The sequence below is a fragment of the Chiloscyllium plagiosum genome, unplaced genomic scaffold, assembly GCF_037043375.1.
Source record: "Chiloscyllium plagiosum isolate Xiang-an unplaced genomic scaffold, Cpla_swu_hap1 HiC_scaffold_9, whole genome shotgun sequence".
NCBI lineage: Eukaryota > Metazoa > Chordata > Chondrichthyes > Orectolobiformes > Hemiscylliidae > Chiloscyllium > Chiloscyllium plagiosum.
Window position 1 is genome coordinate 15,706,354 of NW_028270147.1, and position 23,464 is coordinate 15,729,817.

A 23,464-nucleotide genomic window follows, 5' to 3' on the forward strand; every position below is an offset into this window, starting at 1 on the left:
CATTTGAACATGGACTGCCTCAGTATCTGAGGAGTTGCAAATAATGCTGAACATTGTACAATCATCGGTGAATATCCCCACTTCTGACCTTATGATGGAGGGAAAGTCATTGATGAAACAGCTGAAGATGGTTGGGCCGAGGACACTACACTGAGAAAGTCCTGCAGAGATGTCCTAGAGCTGAGGTGACTGACCTCCAACAACCACGACCATCTTCCTATGTGTCTGGTATGACTCCAACCAGTGGAGAGTTTCCCCCCAATACCCATTGATGCATTTTTTGCTCAAGCCCCTTGATGCCAGAATAAGTTGAATGCAGCCTTGATGTGAAGGGCTGTCACTCTCACCTCATCTCTAGAATTCAGCTCTTTTGTCTATGTTTGAACCAATGCTGTAATGAAGCTGAATGGCTCTGGTGGAACCCAAATTGTGCGTCATTGAGCTGGCTATTGCTGAGCAGGTGCTGCTTGATAGTGCCATTGATGATATCTTCCAGCATTTGACTGATGATCGAGAGTATGCTGATCTGTCGGTAGTTGGCTGGGTTGCATTTGTCCTCCTTTTTATTTCCAGGACATACCTGGGCAATTTTCCATATTGTTGGGTTGGCGCCAAAGTTGAAACTGTACTGGAAAAGCTTGGCTAGAAAAGTAGCAAGTTCTGGAGCACAAGTCTTCAGTGTTATTGTTGGAATGTTGTCAGGGTCTGTAGCCTTTGCAGTATCCAGTGTGTCCAACCAATTTTTATGTCATGTAGAGTGAATTGAATTGGCTGAAGGCTGGTACCTATAATCCTGGGGACTGTTGGAGGAAGCCAAGATGGATCATCCATTCGGCACTTCTCGCTGCAGATTGCTGTGATTGCTTCAGCCTTAACTTTTGCACTGATGTGAGGATTGGGATATTTGTGGAGCTTCCTCCTCCAGTCAGTTGTTTAATTGTTCACCACCATTCATGAATGGATGTGACAAGATGGCAGAGCTTAGATCTGATCAGTTGTTGTAGCTCTATCTATCATTTGCAGCTTATGCTATTTGGCATGCAAGTAGTCCTGTTTGGTGGCTTCATCAGGTTAACACCTAATTTTCAGGTGTGCCTGCTGCTGCTCCTGGCACCCCCTTCTGAACTCTCTATTGAACCAGGTTTCATCCCCTGGCTTGATGATAATTGTTGAGTGGGAGATATGCTGAGCCATGCGATTGCAGATTGTGCTGGAATACAATTCTGCTCTTAATGGCCCACAGCGCCTCATGAATGCCCAGTCTTGAGTTGCTAGATCTGTTTGAAATCTGCCCCATTTAGCACAGTGATAGCACCTTTTGACACGATGGAGATTATTCTCAATGTGAAGGCAGGAATTCATTTCCACAAGGACTTGCAGTGGTTGTTCTTACCGCTACTGTCCTGGACAGATGCATCGGCAACTGGCAGATTGGTAAGAATATTTTCCCTTTAGTTGGCTCTTTCACCACCTGCTGCAGACCTCATCTAGCAGCTATAGGTCTTTTAAGACCCGGTCAGGTCGATCAGTAGTACTGAGGTGTAGATTTGATTGCTAGGAGACGACATCAGTGCGTCTCTGACAAAGTGTTGGTGCTCTGTCCTGCCTGCTATTTAAGCACTTAAATACAAGGCATGTCACACTGCAACACTTCATCAAAGACACACTGACGATGTCATCTAGCGAGGCAACACAACATTATGGGCGGCACGGTGGCAATGGGCGGCACGGTGGCACAGTGGTTAGCACTGTTGCCTCACAGTGCCAGAGACCCGGGTTCAATTCCCGCCTCAGGCGATTGACTGTGTGGAGTTTGCACATTCTCCCTGTATCTGCGTGGGTTTTCTCCGGGTGCTCCGGTTTCCTCCCACAGTCCAAAAATATGCAGGTTAGGTGCATATTGGCCATGCCAAATTGCCCGTAGTGTTAGGTGTCGGGGAATGGGTCTGGGTGGGTTGCGCTTCGGCAGGTCGGTGTGGACTTGTTGGGCTGAAGAGCCTGTTTCCACACTGAAAGTAATCTAATCTAATCTAAACATTTGCAGAAAAACACACCAGCTCGGCGAACAAATCTACACCTCATCTACCACCTGAACTACAAATCTTTTCAAAAACTCTAGATCAGTATTACTGTTGCGGAGCCACTTTTAATAGTGGACGTTGAAATCCCCCACCCAGAGTACGTTTTTTGCCTTTGTCATCCTCAGTGTTTCCTCCAAATGTTGTTCAACTTGGAGGAGTACGAATTTATCAATCAAAGGAGGATGGTACTTGGTAATTAGCAAGAGGTTCCCTTGGCCATGTTTAATCTGAAGCCATGAGGCTTCATGATGTCCAAGTCAATGTTGAGGACACTTAGGGTAGCTCCTGACTGTGCTACCACCACTGTTGGGTCTGTTCTGCCAGTGGGACAGGACATATCCAGGGTGGCTCCTGGGACATTGTCTTGAGGTGTGATTCCATGAATATGACGTCAGGCTGTTGTTGATTAGTCTGTGAGAGAGCTCACCCAATTTTGGTACCAGCCCACAGATGTAAATGCGGAGCACTTTGCAGGGTCAACAAGGCTATTTCTGCTGTTGTCTTTTCTGGTGCCTAGGTCAATGCCAGGTGATCCATCCAGTTTTGAAGCTTGCAGGGCCACTTCAGAGGGTAATTGAGAGTAAACCACATTGCTGTGTGTATGGAGTCACTTGTATGGCAGACCAGATGAGGATGGCAGATTTCCTTCCCTGAAGGATATTAGTGAATCAGATGGGTGTTTCTGACAATCTACGATGGTTTCATGGTCAACAGTAGATACTTAATTCCAGACGTTTTTTTTTCAATTGCAATGACAAGATTCAAACCCAAGTCCCCAGCTCTGTATTCGAATTTCTAGATTAATAGTTTAGCAATAATACCACTAGGCCACTGCTTTATATTATACTGTTTAGGCTGATGAGGTAGATATGGATATTAGATATGTAATACCTTTTCTGATTCATTGGAGATGTTGTATCCTGAAAACATTTGAGATTTTCACTCATTATTTCCAGGTAATGTATTTATTTTTGCATTTTGATCACTCATCTCTGGATTTAATTTCAATTTATAAAATCTTAAATCTTTCAACTATTGCTATTCAAATGTAGAAAATATTCTTGATAAGTTTGCCCATTTCAGAAGAGATGGGCAAAACTAAAATGGATATTAAGTACGACTGATAAAGGATGAGACAAAGGCAGCCAAAAACAATAATCTTGATCAAGATGTGAAATCACTGCAGGTGGAGTTAGGAAATAGCAAAAAGATAGAAATCACTGATGTGTTTTATAGCCCACTCATCCCCCACCACCCTGAGTAATTAGATAATTGAGCAAATTATGTATCTAGTAATCAGCAAAGCATTCGACAAGATTCCGCATGGTCGACTGGTTTTTGAGGTGAGATCACATGGGATCCGGGGTCAGTAACCATTTGGATACAAAGTCGGCTTGAAGGTAGGTGACAGAGAGTGGTGGTGAATGGTTGTTTTTCAGACTGGAGGCCTGTTACCAGGGGTGTGCCACAAGGATTGGTGCTGGGTCCACTGCTTTTTTTCATTTATATAAATGATTTGGATGTGAATATAGGAAACATGATTAGAAAGTTTGTTGATGACACCAAAATGATTTGGAGATGAAAATGATTTAGAAATGATTTGATGATGATGTTGGACTGGGATGTACAAAGTTAAAAATCTTACAACACCAGGTTCTCGTCCAACAGGTTTAATTGGAAGCACTAGCTTTTGGGGCGCCTGATAAAGAAGCAGTGTGATTTTTAACTTTGGACACCAAAATAGGTGGGGTAGTGGACAGTGAAGAAGGTTACCTCAGAGTTCAACAAGACCCTTGATCAGGTGAGCCAGTGGGATGAGGAGTGGCAGATGGAGTTTAATTTCGATAAATATGAGGTGTTGTGTTTTAATAAGGCAAACCAGGGTAGGACTTGTAGCAAAGAAGGCATTTGGCGCACTTGCCTTCATTGATCAGAACATTGAGTATAGAAGTTGGGACGTCATGTTGAGGCTTTGCAGGACATTTTTGATATCACTTTTCGAATACTGTGGACAGTTCTGGTCTCCCTCCTATAGGAAGGATGTTGTTAACTTGAGAGTGTACAGAAAAGCATGTTGCTGGGACCGGAGAGTTTCAGCTATAGGCGAGGCCGAATAGGCTGTTTTTTTTCCTGGGAGAATCAAAGGCTGAGGGATCTTTAGTTGTTTACAGTATTTTGAGGGGCATGGATAGGGTGAATAACCAGGGTCTTTTTCCTGGGGTGGGAGAGTCTAAAACTGGAGGACATAGGTTTAAGGTGAGAGGTGAAAGATTTAATAAGGACCTAAGGGGCAACATTTTCACGCGAAAGCTGGTGCATGTATGGAAGAGCAGGCTGAGGAAGTGGTGGAGGCTATTACAATTACAATATTTAAAGGGAATCTGGGTGGGTATATGAATAAGAAGGGTGAGAGGGATGTGGGCCAAATGTTGCCAAATGGGACTTGGTCAGATTAGGATGTCTGGGCAGTGCTGACAAGTTGGACTGAAGGGTCTGTTTCCAAACTGTATGACTCTTCAAATTAGAGGTGCATATAATAAGCATAAGACAAAAATATGGGAAGCTTTAATTTTCATAAAGATGGACGAAACTAAGTTGGTAGAAGTAACTTGAAGAGCAGTTTCATGGAGTTCATTCTAAACAATTTTCTAGAGTAATACAGGATGTCCTTCCTTAGAATTTTAGGAGCACAACTCAACTTTACCAATTTTAAGTGAAGCATGGTTTCCCAACAGGAATCATTGTTAAAATCAGAGCTAAGTTACTGAAGATAATTTTTGCTTTGGAAAATCACTGCATTAGTTGAAATAATGTTATCACGCATGTGCTACACAGTACATTGCAAGCTGAATTAATTTGCCTCCATCTGGCTGATTTCAGTGCTTGCCTCCATATGTTTCTCAGAGGTAGCCTGCAAAGCAAAAAATTAATAAGGCTCCTTTTTTTTAGGATGCCCATGCACTGTTATACTGACCATCTGAATGTTGGCCCAGAAACAATTCCCCATGGGAAATCCACTTGGGGATTCTGTAGGTATTTGTGCGGGTGACATGGCCTGCCAACTTAAGTTGAGTTTTCTCTCGGGTGATTCCTATGATGTTGACACCCTTGTGTCTTTGGAAACATCAAAAGCAGTGATAGAATGCCTGTGGCAGAACCAGATGTAATGTCATACAGTAGGGTGTTTAGTATAATAAGAGAAAGTGAGGACTGCAGATTCTAGAGATCAGAGGTGAAAAGTGTGGCGCTGAAAAAGCACAGCAGGTCAGGCAGCATCCGAGGAGCAGAAGAGTCAACGTTTCAGGCATAAGCCTTCATCAGGAATGTTCATTATTCCTGGTGAAAGGCTTATGCCCGAAACGTCGACTGTCTTGTTCCTCGGATACTGCCTGACCTGCTGTGCTTTGCCAGCACCACAGTTTACCACTCTGGTAAGTCTAATGACCTGGTTGTTTTTAGCCTTGGTTTAATGTCATGCTGTTCTAAGCATGGTCATGGAATTGATATTATGTGGGCAGAGCTTGCTTTTTTAAGAAATATGTTGATATCATTATCAATCGTGGCATTCTTAGAAAGCATAGAATATATGAAAATTCCTGTACAATTTTGAGACTAGTGCATTAGTGGTTATTCTGGTGCTCCATCTACTCTACATGGTCCTGTCAGTTTTGGAGATGCATGTTTCTGACAGTATGAGTTAACCTGTTTGATGACATTGACTCTCCCACCTGGGAGGTTTGAGCAAATATTGCAAAATTCTGGGCTAACTAAGTAACACAATTGACGTATTTGTGCTGCCAAAATTGTTAAGCAGTTGGGAAGTTGACTGGCCATTAATTGTAAGGGGCTAAGTCTCTTGGAGTGTAGGAGTAATGAAGTCTGAGGCTCTATCTGAGACCACAGTAAGGGTAATTTTTACCATTTTGCGTTCCTAACTGAAGGCAGCCTTGTCTCCAGTTGTCTTGGAAATCCTTGCCACTGGATCAAGATCTTGGTCCTCCTAGTCTATGTGGTAGCAGGTTTACAATGGCCCTCCTTGTTGAAAGAATTCATATGCAGGTAACTTCCACTCCTCAGAATGAAATTTGGAACGTAAACCAACATCCACAGACTGGAACTACTAGCCTTACTCAAAGTTTAGACTTGACATCATCACCTTCAGTAAGATACAACAAGCAGGGGAAAGCCAGATCAAGAAACAACGTGGCAGTTCCACCTTACTCTAGGAGAGTAAATCAGAAGAACAGAATCGCCTACGCAGGATGGGTTTCACAATGAAAAACAAGTTGATCATCCCAGAGGTTTGCCTTGTGGAATAAAGGAACTCCTCATACCACTTCAGCTTACCCAAAACTTGTGTGCACTACATTCCTCAACAGAGGATGCTGTAGACAAAGAAGGGTTTTATAAGTCGGACAGTCCCTGACCTGAGTCCAAATTCATGATAAAGTGATCCTCCCTGGCAATTTTAGTGACACTGTTGCGAAGGGTTAGGTAGGGTGGACAGTGAGAGCCTTTTTCCTCTGATGGTGATGGCTAGCACAAGGGGGCATAGCTTTAAATTGAGGTGTGATAGATATAGGACAGATGTCAGAAATAGGTTCTTTACTCAGAGTAGTATGGGTGTGGAATGCACTGCCTGCAACAGTCGTAGACTTGCCAACTTTAAGGGCATTTAAATGGTCATTGGATAGACATATGGATGAAAATGGAATAGTGTAGGTTAGATAGGTTTCAGACTGGTTTCACAGGTCAGGGCAACATCGAGGGCCGAAGGGTCTGTACTGCGCTGTAATGTTCTATGTTCCAAAACCTCTGGGGACATGTAATCAACAAAAAGTGAATAGTGAAATTTAACAACAACAGTACCCTGCTCCTGATATAATGTCTAGAACACACATTTACCAGACCAACACCTTGTTTTGTCTTATTTCTCACGAGTATGTGAAAATTGGATGTAATTGAATATGACTGTTTTCGAGACCCTGTGTTTCAATCTCTTACCTAACTTCCTAAAATCTTTAATTCAGGACCTCATCCTCATTCCTACTCAAGTCATTTGTACCAATGTGGAACAAGACCTCTTCCTGAACACCCTCCCCTAGAAGAGTGCCCTGAGCTGCTCCATAACATCTTTTTACCATAGGACCACAGAGCAGCATGCTGTTTTGGAATCGCATCAACAGCCACATCTCATTATGGAATCTGCTTTCACTATTGCTGTTTCATTCTTCTGAATAGGAGGTTTCTATTTCTGTTTCCTGAAAACAACTGACTCAAATTTCAAAAAAGCTGGTTTAGTCAGCAATTAACTAGCTACATCTTTTGGGTTTGAGCCTATTATCCCTGATTTAAGGCAGCAATAAACTCTTTTAATTTAACATAAAAGAGTAATGTTTAGTTAATTGCTAAACTTAAATCAAAAATTAGACTTTTGATAAAAGTTACTCTTGAAAATGCTCACACTCTCTAGCTGTCAGTGCAAACCTACTTAAAGTTTAAAACTCTTGAGTATCAGAGGAGTTACGACTACTTTTTCTGCTCCCTGTTTTGTTGTAACTCAGGAGTGCAGTGGTGATTTTAAAAAAAGATGCTAACTTACTGTCTGGCAATAAACCAAAGAAATAGCATCAGAGCAGATATGGTTAACTGATATCACTGCACTGTTTTCATTTCATTTCATTAATGATGAGGTGTATTCTATATTCATTGAACAAACATTCCTTACTTAATTCTTAGGGGGGAGTAAAAGGCTTTCTATTTAAATGAAATCCTCCTGGAACATAAAAATGGGTTAAAAGCTTTGGCATTTATATTGTTAGCAATCTGTTTGCAAAATGTTTAGCATCCATCATTACAAATAAAGACCTGAACAAAGTTCTTAACAAAATAGAAACTTGGTTAAAATTAAGAGATGCTGTTTTTCTTAATTCCTTGAAAATAACAAGAATATTCATTTGGGTGCAGTAAATACATGATGTGTTTTTATATGTAAACATTGACTTATTGGGTTAGTTGCTATGCTATATTTATAGACATAGCAAGTATAAACAGAAGCATTGGAATGGTAGAACTGTAAATTCAGAAAATATTTAATAAGTCACAAATATTTACAGTTGCGCTCAGAGCAATATTGAAAATCATTTTGCATAGTATTTAACATTGAAATCAACAATAAATGTTGTTTCTCTTCTCATTGCTTCAGATATGGTGTGAAAAAGAAACCCATCTATGTAAATGTTATTCGAGATCCCATTGAGCGACTAGTGTCGTACTACTATTTTCTGCGCTTTGGTGATGACTATAGGCCTGGTCTAAAGAGAAGAAAACAGGGAGATAAAAAGGTAATGTGCACAATACAAAAGTAATTGGAATAATATTTAAAATCTCAATAGCCAGGGCAACATAACAAAATGTGAGAGCTACTTGACCATTTTTGAGAGTTGATTTTAGGACTGTTCAATTTACTTTATTATAGAGTCATAGAGATGTACAGCATGGAAACAGACTTTTCGGTCCAACCTGTCCATGCCGACCAAATATCCCAACCCAATCTCGTCCCACCTGCCAGCACCCGGCCCAATTCCCTACAAACCCTTCCTATTCATATACCCATCCAAATGCCTCTTAAATATTGAAATTGTACCAGCCTCCACCACATCCTTTGGCAGCTCATTCCATACATGTACCACACTCTGCGTGAAAAAGTTGCCCCTTAGGTCTCTTTTATATCTTTCCCCTCTCACCCTAAACCTATGCCCTCTAGTTTTGGACTCCCCGACCCCAGGGAAAAGACTTTGTCTATTTATCCTATCCATGCCCCTCATAATTTTGTAAATCTCTATACGGTCTCCCCTCAGCCTCCGACGCTCCAGGGAAAACAGCCCCAGCCTGTTCAGCCTCTCCCTATAGCTCAAATCCTCCAATCCTGGCAACATCCTTGTAAATCTTTTCTGAACCCTTTCAAGTTTCACAACATCTTTCCGATAGGAAGGAGACCAGAATTGCATGCAATATTCCAACAGTGGCATAAGCAATGTCCTGTACAGCCGCAACATGACTTCCCAACTCCTGTACTCAATACTCTAACCAATAAAGGAATGCATACCAAACGCCTTCTTCACTATCCTATCTACCTGCGTTTGGTTGTAAATGGATACAACACTCATTCCACTCTTTTTTTTTAAATTTTATAACCAGACATGAGGGTAGGACAGATTTAATACTGTCCAACGTTTTTTTTTCTGCCAAGCTATCATTGGTGTTCACCCTGGAACGTGCTTCTATGTTGTTTAATTGTACTGTATAGACTGCAAATAATTTTTGCAGCACTTTCACACAAGTGACATTAATCATGTAACTGGTAATCATTGCAAGTAGAGATCATGAAAAAGTATTCTTTCCATCATCTGTTAAATAGAGTCATAGTGTCAAGAGTCATACAGCATGGAAACAGACTCTTTGGTCCAACCAGCCCATGCTGACCATAATCCCAAACTAAACTCGATCCACCTGCTTGCACTTGGACCATATCTCTCCAAATATTTCGTATTCATGTATTTATGCAAGTATATTTTAAACGTTTTAACTCTACCCACATACCCACTTCCTCTGTATGTTCCACACATGAACCACTCTGTGTAAAAAAAAAAAAATTGCCCCTCATGCCTTTTTAAATCTTTCTCCTCTCACCTTAAAAATATGCCCCTTCGTCTTGAAATCCCCCACCCTAGGGAAAACAGACTTGCCATTCACCTTATCAATACCCCTCAAGATTTTATAAACCTCTATCAGGTCACCCCTTAACCTCCTACACTCCAGTGAAAAATGTCCCTGCCTATCCAGCCTCTCATTATAACGTAAAGTCTCTATTCTCAACAAAATCTGATAAATCTCTTCTGAACTCTCTCCAGCTTAATAATATCCTTCCTATAACAGAGTGACCAGAACTAGACACTGTACTCCAGAAGAAACTTCATCAATATCCTGTACAACCTCAACATGATGTCCCAACTCCAATATTCAAAGGTCTGAGCTGAACACCTTCTTAACCATCCTGTCTACATTTGACAGGAACTTCAACGAATTACATACCTGAACCGCTAGGTCTCTCTGTTCGACAACACTATCCAAGGCCCAACTTTTAATTGTATAAGTCCTGCCATTGTTTGTTTTACCAAAATGCCAATTCCTCACATATATCCAAATTAAACTCCATCTGTTACTTCTCAGCCCATTGACCCATTTGATCAATATATCTTTGTAATCTTAAATAACAGTCTTTACTATACAAAGCACCACCAATTTTGATGTTAAATGCAAACTTACTAACTATGCCTTCTATATTCTCATTTAACTCATTTCTATAAACGACAAACAAATGTCCAGCATCAATTCCTGTGGAAAAAACTCAATCAAGTTTGAGAGACATCATTCCCCTTGCACAAAGCCATGCTTATTATTCCTAATTATTCCTTACAACTTATATACATTTGGAGAGGTATCTTTCAGAATTACCTCCAACAACTTACCCACCACTGAAGTCAGACCCTCAGGTCTGTACTTTCCAGGCTTCTTCTTACATCCCTTCTTCAGCGAAGGCACAACGTTAGCCACTCTTCAGTCATCCGGTACCTCACCCCTATAGATGGTATAAATATTTCTGCAAGGGGCCTCGCGATTTCCTCCCTAACCTCTCTCAATGTCCTGGGATACACTAAATATAAACGGTTTGCATGTGAACTTAGGAGGAATGGTATGCAGATGACACCAAAATTGGTAGTGGTGTGGACAGTGAAAAAGGTTAACTTGGAGTACAAAGGGACCTTGACTCGATGGGAGAATTGGCTGAGGAGTCACAGATGGAGTTTAATTTAGATAAATACGAGGTATTTCATTTTGGTGAGGTAAATCAGGGCAGGACTTATACACTTAATGGTAGGGTTCTGAGGATCATTGCCAAACAAAAAGACCTTGGGGTGCAGATTCATACTTCATTGAAGGTGACAGAGTAGTGAAGAAGGCATTTGATATGCTTGCCTTTATTGATCAATATATTGAGTATAGGAGTTGGGATGTCATGTTGAGGCTGTACAGATCATTGGTTAGGCCACTTTTGAAATACTGCATTCAATTCTGGTCTCCTTGTTACAGTAAAGATGCTGTTAAACTTGAAAGAGTGCAGAAAAGCTTTACAAGGTTGTTATTGGGTTTGGAGGGTTTGAGCTATAAGCGGGGGGGTGGCTGAATAGACTGGGGCTATTTTCCCTGGAGAATCAGAGGCTAAGGGGTGACCTTTAAAAGTTTATAAAATCATGAGGGGCATGGATAGGATGAATAGTCAAGGCCTTTTTCCCAGGGTAGAGGAGTCCAAAACTAGAAGGCATAGGTTTAAGGTGAAAAGAGAATGATTGATTTAAAAGGGATCTGAGGGGCAACATTTTCTTGCAGAAGGTGATTCCTGTATGGAATGAATTGCCAGAGGAGATGTTGGAGCTGGTACCATTACAACATTTAACAGGTATATGAATAGGATGGGTTTAGAGGGATATGGGCCAAATGCTGGCAAATGGGAGTAGATTAATTTAGGATATCCGATTGGCTCGGATGAGTGATTGAAGGGTCTGTTTCAGTTTGTGCAATTTTATGACTCCATGAGATTGCATTCCAGAGATTTTTCCACCTTTTTTTTTTAAGACCTCCTGCACTTCCTCTTCTTTAATGTGAACTGTTTTCAAATCAATATTCTTTTCCCTGAATCGTCTAGCCTCCATTTCTTTCTGCACAGTAAAATATTAATTTAATATCACTTCCATCTCGTGAGATTCAACACAAATACAACCTCTTTGATCGATAATGTGTTGTATTTTTTATCTAGTCGCTGTCTTGATCATAATGTACTTGTAAAATCTCTTTGGATTATCTTTAACCTTATCTGGCAAGGCTATCTCAGAATCCCTGTTGCCTTCCTGATCTCCCTCTTAAAAATGCCCCAATGCTGTTTATACTAACTGATGAGGGAGCAGCGCTCAGAAAGCCAGTGCTTCCAAATAAACCTGTTGGACTGTAACCTGGTGTTGTGTGATTTTTAACTCTTTATACTGATTAAGAGATTTATTTGAACCTAGTTGTCTGTACGTCATATATGGATTCTTTTTTATCCTTGACTAGAACCTCAATTTCTTTATTTATTCATTGTTCTCTAATCCTATCGAATATTCCTTTACCTGCAAACAGTTTACTCTGAGCAACTTCTGAATGTTCTTGTCCCATACCATTAAAGTTTGCCTTAATACAATTAAAAACTTTAACTATTATCGGAGATGTAGCCTTTTCCATAACTATTTAAAAATAAATAGAATTGTGACCACTAGACTCAGTGTTCACTTATTATCACTTGAGTTACTTGCCCTGGCCTATTACCTAAGAGAAGGTCAAGTTTTGCTCCTTCTTTAGTAGGAACATATATATATTCATAAAGAAATTTTCTTGAACATATTTAACAAATTCTTCACCATCCAAACTTTTAACATTATGGTAGTCACTCAATGTTTGGAAAATTAAAATCACCCACTATTACAATCTTATTATTCTCACATATATCTGAGATCTCTCTACTTATTTGTTCCTCAGTTTTCCTCTGACTATTGGAGGGGGGGGGGGGGTCCATACTACAATCCCAGCAAGGTGATCATTCCTTTCTTATTTCTAATTTCAACCCATATATTTTCACTGGATGATTTATCAGAAATATCTTCTCTAGTTACAGCAGTAATATTTTCCTTAATCAAAAATGTCACTTTTCCTCTTTGCCTCCCTTTCTATCCTTCCAAAGCATCTGAAACCCGGAACGTTGAGCTGCCAGTGCTGCCCATCCCTCAGCCAAATTTCTGTAATAGATATGATGTCCCAGTCCCATGTTCCCAAACACGCCCTGAGTTCATCAGCCTTACCTGGAAGACCCTTGCATTAAAATAAATGCAGTTTAATTCTTCAGAGTTACTTTGTTCTCTGACTAGGTCTTGTCTGTCTTTTCTAATGAACTTGTTTCTTTCAGATTCAAAAGCAGCCTCGTCTGTCTTTCCATTTACTCCGCTACTTAAGATTCCTTCCCCCTCCATAGAATTTGTAAGTCTCCCTGCTTGGATATTGGTCCTTTCCCAGTTCAGGTGAAACTCATCCTATTTGAACAGGTCTCCTCTGTTGCACAGGAAAATCCCAATGATCCAAGGCCCTTGATCACTGAATCTCTTCAGACATTGATTTATCTTCTTTATCCTTTCATTCCTTCCCTTATTTGAGCTTGGCATCAGGGGTAAATCAGAGATTATTACTTTTAAGGTTCTGCTCTTTAATCTTCTACCTAACCTCTTATATTAACTCTGTAGAGCGCTTAATCTTTTCCCTAACTATCTCATTCCTGTCAATGTGTACAATAACTTACAGCTTCTCACTCTCCCATTTAACAATATGCTTCAAATATTTTGAGACATCCTTAATCCTGCAGCTAGGAAAGCAACATACTATCCTAGATTCAAGCACACTGCCACAGAATCTCCTGTCTGTGCCCTTGACAGGTGAATCCCCTATTAAATTATTCTTTTAAATTTTATTAAACCCCGCCTAACATAGATTCATTTTTAGTGCCCAAGGTTTGACTGCATCTTCTATTTTCGTCTGAGAGACTATCCTTTTCAGCTGTACCCAAAACTGAGTATCTGTTTGAGAGAGGAATAGCCACAGGAGATTTCTGAACTAACTTCTTACCTTTCCTGAAAGTCACCCGTCTATCTGACTGATCCTGCAGTGTAATCACTTTTCAATCTACTAGCCATCGAACTCTGTGACTCTTGTAAGCCCTCAATGACATTAAACCTAAAAAAACAAGCAGCTTTCAATAGAACCTAGTTTTGGACAGCTCTCTATCAAAGCTTTGTTGCATTTTCACCACTGAACAGTGTACATGACTTAGATGACTTAGAGTTTGCTCTTAGAATGGATTATTTGCAAGATGCAGATGCTTATTTCATAATTGGTTTTATTTAACATCTTTTTCTAAATGCAAAACTAAATATTTATTGGCTCCATTAAGTAATGAAATTTAAGTAAATTAATTTCTGATTTATCTGATAGCTTAGTGACTTTATCCTGTGGGCACCCAAGTCCTAGTGACTAAAAAGTTTTAAAGAGCTACCTATTTGGATTTAACCCAAGACAGCTGTGGAAATACTATTGTGCAAAAAGTAGTGGCAGGCCAAATGATTGGTCAGAGAATGACTGAAAAATTAATTAAGGAAAGAAATTAGAATGAGAGGAGGACAGCAATAAAAATAAAAATATAAAACAATCTGAATTCTGTGGTGTTAGCATTGATTCCAAGAGAACACTCCTACTGTTCTTTATGTAAGACCTTGGTATCTCTTACATTCCCTTGACACTGCAAGTTCAACTTCACTTTAACTTCATCATCCAAAGAATGGCTTCCTCAATAGTACGGCATTTCTCAGTAAAGCTTTGAATTGTCATGTGAAATAGTGTTCAAGTTCCAGAACTGGACCTTGACATTTTTTTCATTTGCCCATGGAGTACGGGTGTTGGTAGCTAGGCCAGGATTTATTGCCCATTCCTAATTACAGAGGAACTGAATGGCTTGCTCAGCCCATTCAGAGGAGAGTTAACAGTCATTGCGTCTAGGGGTACATAAACAACAAGTAAGGACAGCAAATTTATCTATTTCCTTTATCTATTAGTGAACCTGTTTCTCTTTTTGATGATAGTTGACACTGGTTGCTATTAGGCTACCTTTTAATGTCAGATTTTATTGAGTTTAAATTTCACTATGTGTCATGGTACGATTCCAACCCATGACCACAAACATCAAACCGGGTTTCTGGCTTACTGTCCAGTGGCATTACCACTATACCACTCTCTCCCTCTATGCTCATCCTTTGCCGATCAGACTTTGTGACAAGAATATTGCTCCTGAACCAAAGCTGGCACATAATAGAGTCATAGAAATGTACAGCGTGGAAACAGACCCTTCGGTCCAACTCATCCATGCTGACCAGATATCCTACATTAATCTAGTCCCACTTGCCAGCACTTGGCCCATATCCCTCTAAACCCTTCCTATTCATATACCCATCCAGATGCTTTTTAAATGTTGTAATTGTACTAGCCTCCACCACTTCCTCTGGTAGGTCATTCCATACACGCACCACCAACTGCATGTAAACGTTGCCCCTTAGATTCCTTTTAAATCTTTACCCTCTCACCCTAAACCCAGGGAAAAGACCTTGTCTCTTTACCCTATCCATACCCCTCATAATTTTATAGGTCTGTATAAGGTCACCCTTCGACCTCCAACGCTCCAGGGAAAACAGCCCCAGTCTATTTCGCCTCTCCCAATAGATCAAATCCTCCAACCCTGGCAACATCCTTGTAAATCTTTTCTGAATCCTTTCTTGAGGCTGTGGGAAAGGAGATATGGCAGAAAATTCGTGGAGCAAAACAAATTTCAAAAAAACTTGAATTCAGTTCACCCTTGTAATTCTTGCTGTCAGATATATAATTGTAAATGGAGAGTACTTTCATTCAAGTTACCCGAAAATAATGTAATCAAATGAATGTCAAATAACTGTGAATCACAAGGCAGATCTCAATTTTTTTAATAGCCTACTTGAACCTCAAGATTAGATTGCACCTTGAGCTCCTTCTCTTCTATTGATCCTGCACGTAAAAGTTCTTTGATGTGTGATATTTAAAATAATTTATGATCACAAGGATGAATAGCTGTTGGTTTATAGAAATATCTGGTTGCTTACAGTATAGTCTTGAGCAGTCTTGAATAGAAACTTATCAAGTGTACTTTTACATGAAAAGAACAGTGAATAATTTTATAAGTCGTCCCACCATGGCACTTGCATACATAATTTTAAAAAACGTAAAATTGAAGACGAAGTTAATCAGTTCAGTTTCTGACTCCTCGGCTTTGGGAAGGCCGATTAAGGAAAGATGTAGCAGGGACAAGATTGCCACGCCGAATTGCTGGAATAATGGGCTGGAGGACTCCACTGAAGAAGATCACCTTGCTGGACTGAGACCACCAGCCCTGGACAAGATCACCTGCCAGGCCACTGGAATACCTGGATACCAAAGACAAAGAAAACGTCCACACAGGGGCAAGACAGCCTTTCTCTTCCTTCAGGTATTCAGGCCTAGCTGCGGACCTGGAGCCTTAGCTTAGCTCACAAGTCCAGGCTGGGGTGTCAGCGCAGAACCTGTATCTCACTCATCGGGAGGCCTTGGGCCGTGTCCAGCTCATCCTGGCGTTGGTGCCGTGGCTGCTGGAGGCTAACCCTTCACTCCCTGCCACACTCCAGGCTTAAAAGAAAACAAAAAAAAAGAAAAAGAGCAAAAGTAAAAAGAAGAAAGAGAGAAAGAAAGCCTGAGGAAGGGTCACTGGATCTGAAACATTAACTCTGATTTCAATTTGCAGATGCTGCCAGACCATTTGAGCTTTTCTAGCAATTTCTGTTTTTATATTCCTGCTTTTGCTTAGTTATATTTTTGTTGAATTGGCAAGCATATTAATAACCTACTTACAGGGATGGTCTTCATTCCAAATTAAATTCAACTTAATCTACAGTATTAATCTAAAAGCACAACCACCTTCTAAATACTAGCAGCTCATTCTGGTTAACGGCATACTTGGCTGAAGTATAGGTTTGTAAATTAAATATACTGGAACTTACTCTAATAAACTTATCAAGCCCAGCTGGTGTTGTAATGTTGTGGTTGTGGCAGGTTAATAAAAGATTTTCAATCAGCATTTCTCAACTGTTTTTGATATACATTTGTTTAAGAATTGGAATTCTGTTCCAAGTAAGATTTAAGGAGCCATAAGCATTTAGAGCACTGGTTCAATTGATATATGGTTTGTTGCAACATGTTCAAAATTAGTTGAGTTAAAAATATTATAGTGTCTTAAGATTGCTAGACTGACTTTGACATCCTGATGCTTCTGAAGCATTGATTTGAGAACATGAAATGATTGGTAGCACTTATTTCTGCTTGTACTGATTTACTGTTAGCTTGCAGCAATTTCTTTCTCTTTCTTCCCTCACCCCTCCCCTTCGTCAGACATTTGATGAATGTGTTGCAGCTGGTGGGTCAGACTGTGCTCCAGAGAAACTTTGGCTTCAGATTCCTTTCTTTTGTGGCCACAGTTCAGAATGCTGGTAGGTACAATAGAAAATTTAAAGTATTCAATTAAAGCTCAAAACATATATTAAACATTTTTTCAAAATTAAATACTGACTTGACATAATTATGTACATTTGGCAGACTATTTGTTACACCTTTACAGAATAAAGTATTTTTCAATGCTTGAAAAATAAATCCATTCCACAGAGTATAATTTGTAATTTAGATTGAAATGCAGCTTGGACTGATGACATTGAAAATTCCCTTCTCACTAGTGCCTGTGAAGTCTTATTGAATGTGGGAAATAAGAATGGGCACAAAGCACAAATGGGCACAAGCACTCATTGGCACTAAAATATCAATGGAGACAGTAGCAATCTTGAGTGAAATGGCAGATTTACCCCATTTAATGGTAATAGATAGAGTTCAATGTTGATAAATGTTAAAGCTGAGGCTGAGATTAAAAGACTGAGACATAAATTTAATTTGGAAAGAAAATAGGAAACATACATTTTAAAAAATCTTTGAAAAGGGGAATTGTGGAACATATATTAACAAGGGGGAGAAAATAAAATTTCAGACTACTCTGCAGGAGTTCCTCAGGAGAGTGGCATAGACTCCATCTTCAGCTGCTTCATCAATGACCTTCCTTCCATCGTAAGGTCTGAAGTGAGGATATTTGTTGATCATTACAGAATGTGTAGCACCATTTGCTCAACCTCACACACTGAAGTATGTCCAAATGCATTAAGACCTGGACAGTATCCAGGCTTGGGTTGACAACTGGCAAATAACATGCATACCACACAATTGCCAAGCAATGACCATCTTGTATAAAATTCAATTAGACCACCACCCTTAACATTCAATGGTGTTACCATCATTGAATCTTCCACTATCAACATCCTGAGGTTACCATTGACCAGAAACTGAACCGGACTCTCCATATGAATACAGTGGCTACAAGACCAGGTCAGAGGTTATGATTACTGTAGCGAGTAACACTTCCCGACTCCCCAGTCTGTCCACCATCCACAAGGCATAAATCAGTTAGAAAACTTTCCACTTGCTTGAATGAACACTATTAACTGGTATAAGAAAGATGTTGAACTTGAAAGGCTTCAGTAAAAATTTTCAAGGATGTTGCCAGGATTGAAGGGTTTGAATTATAGAGAGAGACTGAATAGACTGGAGCTTGTTTCCCTGGAATTTGAGGCTGAGGGGTGACCTCACAGAGGTTTATAAAATCATGAGGGGCATTGATCGGGTAATAGCCTTTCCCCCAGAGTAAGGGAGTCCAAAAGTCAAAGGCATAGGTTTATGGTGAGAGGGGTAAGATTTAAAAGGATCCTGAGGGGCAACATTTTAGACCATGAGAGCAGAAATTAGGCTACTCGGCCCATTGAGTCTGCTTCGCTATTCAGTCATGGCTGATAAGTTTCTCAACACCATCTTCCAGCTTTCTCCCTGTAACCCTTGATCCCTTTACAGTCAAGAACCTATCTATCTCAGTCTTAAATATACTCAATGACCTGGCCTTCACAGCCTTCTGTGGTAGTGAATTTCAGAGATTCACCACTCTCTGGCTGAAGAAGTTTCTCCTTATCTCTGTTCTAAAAGATTTTCTGTTTACTTTAAGGCTGTGCCTTCAGGTCCAAGTCTCTCCCACCAATGGAAACATCCTCCCAACATGTACACTGTCCAGGCCATTCAGTATTCTGTAAGCTTCAAGATCACTCCTCATTCTTACCAACTCTGTCGAGTATAGACCCAGAATCCTTAAATGTTCCTCATATGTCAAGCTTTTTATTCCTGGGGCCATTCTGGTGAACCTCCTCTGAACACTCGAGCCAATACATCTTTTCTGAGATATGGGGCCCAAAACTGCACGCAGTACTCCAAATATGATCTGATAAGAACCTTCTCGAGCCTCAGAAGTACATCCTGCTTTTATATTCAAGTCCTCTGGAAATAAATGCCATCTTTGCATTTGCCTTCCTAACTACCCTACTGACTCAACCTACAGGTTTACCTTGAGAGAATCCTGGACTGGAGCTCCCAAGTCTCTTTGCAGTTCCGACTTTTCTCCCCATTTAGAAAATAGTCCATGTCTCTGTTCTTCCTACCAAAGTGCATGACCTCACACTTTCCCATATTGTGTTCCATCTGCCGCTTCTTTGCCCACTCTCCTAATCTGTCCAAATCCTTCTGCTGCCTCTCTGTCTCCTCATTGCAACCTATTCCTCTACCTATCTTTGTATCGTCTGCAAACTTGGCCAGAATGCCCTCAGTTCCTTCATCTAGATCATTAATATATGAAGTGAATAGTTGTGGTCTCAACACTGAGCCTTGCAAAACACCAGCTGCCATCCTGAGAAGGACCCTTTTATCCCCACTCTCTGCTTTCTGCCAGACAGCCAAGCTTCTATCCATGCTGGCACCTTGCCTCTAAAACCGTGGGCTCGGATCTTACTCAGTAGTCTCGTGTGTGGCACCTTGTCAGAGGCCTTCTTGAAGTCCAAGTAGATAACATCCATTGGCTCTCCTTGGTCTAACCTGCTAAATTCTTCCTCAAAGGATTCTAGCAGGTTTATCAGGCAAGATCTACCCTTATGGAACCATGCTGAATCTGCCCTATTTTACCAATCACTTCCAAGTATTCAGAAATTTCATCCTTCACGATGGATTCCAGGATCTTACCCATGACCGAGGTTAAGCTAATCAGTCTGTAATTTTCCATCTTCAGCCTTACTCCCTTTTTAAACAGGGGTGTTATGTTAGCGATTTACCAGTCCTCTGGGACCCTCCCTAATTCTAGTGATTCCTGAAAGATTACCACTGATATCTCTGTTATCTCTTCAGCTGTCTTATTTCTGTATCTCTTCAGCTGTCTCCCTTAGAACTCTGGGGTGTAGTCCATCTGGTCCAGATGATTTATCCTACTTCACGCCATTCAGTTTTTTCTAGCACTTTCCCCTTGGTAATGGCCACCATAATCAGCTCTGCCCTCTCACTGTTTTGAATTTTTGGGAAATTACTTGTGTCATCTACTGTGAAGACTGACGCAAAGTAATTATTCAGTTCCTCAGCCATTTCTTTGTTCCTCATTGTTATCTCTTCTATGTCATTTTCCAGCAGCCCATTGTCCACTTTTGCCTCTCTTTTGCCCTTTATACATCTAAAGAAGCTCTTACAGTCTTCCTTTACATTACTGGCGAGCTTATCCTCATATTTAATCTTTTCCCTCCTTATTTCTTTTATTGTTGCCCTTTGTTGGTCTTTGTAAGCTCTCCAATCCTCTGGTTTCCCACTGTTCTTCAGTACTTTATATGCTTTCTCTTTTGCTTAAATGTTATCCCTGACTTCCTTACTCAGCCATAGTTGCCTCATCCTCCCTGTACCATGCTTCCTTTTCCTTGGGATGAATCACTGCTGTCTCTCCTGAATTACTCTCAGAAACACCTGCCGTTGCTGTTCCACTGTCTTTCCTGCTAGGCTCCTCTCCCAGTCAATTCTACTCAGCTCCTCCCTCATGCCTCTGTCCTTACCTTTTATTCAGCTGAAATACCGTTACCTCTGATTCTGTCTTCTGTCTCTCAAATTGTAGAGTAAATTTGATTATGCTATGATCACTGCTTCCTAAGGGTTCCTTCACCTTAAGCGCGATTATAAAATCTGCTTCATCGCACAATACTAAGTCCAGTATTGCTTGTTCCCTAGTGGAGTCCATCACAAGCTGCTTCAAAAAGCCATCTCATAGACATTCCACAAATTCCCTTTCTTGTGACCCACTACCAACCTGAATTTCCCAGTCCACCTGCATATTGAAATCTCCCATGATCACTGTAACTTTGCCTTTCCTGCAAATCTTTCCTATCTCCTGGTGTATCTTATGCCCCAGCTCCTGACTACTGTTTGGAGGCCTATACATGACTCCATTTTTTCACATTTGCAGTTCCTCATTTCTACCTATGTAGATTCTACACCATCTGACCATACTTCATTTCTCACTATTGATTTAATTTCAGTTTTTACTATTAAGGCAATGCCAACCCCTCTGCCCACCTGTTTATCTTTTCAATAGGATGTATATCCTTGAATATTCAGCTCACAATCCTAATCCCCTTGCAGCCACGTCTCCGTGATACCCACCATGTCATAACTGCCAATTTTGATATGCACCACAAGCTCATTTACCTTATTCCTTATACTGCATGCATTCAGATAGAACGCCTTAAGTCCTATATTAACTATCGTTCTTTTCATTATCATTTGTTTGTCCAGTGTACTTGAAGATTGATTGCTAACCCTTTTCAGATACTCTGCCCGATTTGTGTCTGTGCTGGAGATTTTAATAACCTCTTCTGAGGTCTGCACTGTTACTTCCTGTTTTAATTTGGGCTTTCTAATTTGCCCTGTAACTGAACGCCCCCACCCCCGCTGCCCACATTTATTTTAAAGCCTTGTCTGCAGCCCTAGTTGTGCGATTTGGTAGATGAGTTAGATCGAAGGCTGTATTTCCAGCTGTATGACTCAGAGTGTAGTTCCAACATCGCTCACAGCTTGACAGCATCCAGGGCAAAGCAGCCCACTTGATTGGCACCACATCCACTCTTTCTCCCCCCCCCCACCACATCACCAATATTCAGTAGCAGCAGTGTATACCATCTACAAGATGCATTGCAGAAATATACCAGAGTCTTTGAACCTTGCAACCCTGCAACAAGGACAAGAGCATCATATATATAGAAACACCAGCAGCCACAAGTTCTCCTCCAAGACACTCATGATCCTGAGTTGAAAATATACTGCCATTCTTTCACTGTCAACGGATCAGAATCCTGGAATTCCGTTCCAAGTGCAATTGTGGGTCTACTGACAGCACAGTGGTTCAAGAATGGAGCTCACCACCACCTTCACATGGACAACTTGTGCTGGATAATAAATACTGGCAGCCAATTATGCCCACTTCCCATGAGTGATTTTGTTTTTGTTTTAAAACGTAGCATGCAATTTTAAAAGAAGGACTGGATAAAATTGTACCAGGAAAGGAAATGCAAAGCACTTAATTTCTGAATCACATAAGGATCCAAGTGGAAAGCTTGGAAAGGTAGATAAGGTGACCAATGATTTTCTATTGCCCAAACTATTAATCTGTTATTAATTTCTGCTCTGAAGAATTGGGTTTTGAATTCAATGTAGTCCATTAAGTTCAAAAGTCTACCACTTTTAAATCAGTCACAGATGAAATAATTTTCATTTGGGTACATGCCCACAATTCAAAGCTGGTTTGCACAAAGTGTAATATACTGTACCCTTTCACTTAGGATGCAATGAGGATGAATGAAATGAAAAATAAGAAGTATTGGTGGGATTATGGTTAAGACATACAGGAGTTTTACTTTGCGTTTCTTAATCTCAATTTGGAGTTGATTGGTAGCACTCATGGTTGTGTGACAGATGTAGTGTAAGGATCCAGAATTCTCGAGTTGAGTACATAACTCCAGGTGGTGCTTAAATACGGCGTGATGACTATCCTTTGGATAGGGCAATAAACTGAAGTACCGTTACTATTGAAGCAATAGAATCTCCGATCCGATTTTCCAACATGTTTGTCTTGAGATATGCTATTTTATAAAAGTTATATAGTGCTTGTATTCACACAATCTGATTTGCCATCAAGGGCACATTCTTCATACAACCCACGTCATCTTAATGGAAAGCCAAGGTTCTTCTGCATTGATACATCTGTGGAGGCGTGATAAATGGGAAGAAAGCAATATTAGATGATTTCTGCTTGGTTTTCCAATTACGTTTTTCCGAATGGAGATTGTTTGCTGTTAAAAGTGACTGTAGTGTTTCAACTTCATCTGACAGAAACATAGGCCCTGATTTACCAGTGGCCAGATAGTCATTTGCGCAGAACAGGCTAGAGTTGTGTGTTGGAACCCTGCAGAATTCACAAGATAACAGACTCCAAGGGAATTACTCAGAAAACTGAAGATTTTCTGGGCAATTTCCCTACACTTTTCCTCTGAAAGTATCCATTTGAACTGGAGAATTCATAAGGTTTCTCTACACTTAAATTGATAGTCTAACATTTCCTGCATAACTATGTAAAGTCTTATCTAACTCCTGTGTAAGTACTAAACTAACTCCTAAATTTCATTCACTCCTCA

The 23,464-nt window shown here is 40.4% G+C and overlaps 1 protein-coding gene across 3 annotated transcripts in view; it reads left to right on the plus strand.

Annotated features, from left to right (window-relative positions):
- The window catches only part of LOC122554150 (heparan sulfate 2-O-sulfotransferase 1), a 213,966-nt gene that overhangs the window by 174,841 nt on the left and 15,661 nt on the right, over window positions 1–23,464 (plus strand). For all 3 annotated transcript variants that reach the window (XM_043698719.2, XM_087990427.1, XM_043698720.2), the window contains 2 exons: window positions 8,287–8,425; window positions 17,223–17,320. In XM_043698719.2, the coding sequence (XP_043554654.2) occupies window positions 8,287–8,425; window positions 17,223–17,320 (237 nt within the window). The remainder of the gene's footprint in view (window positions 1–8,286; window positions 8,426–17,222; window positions 17,321–23,464) is intronic.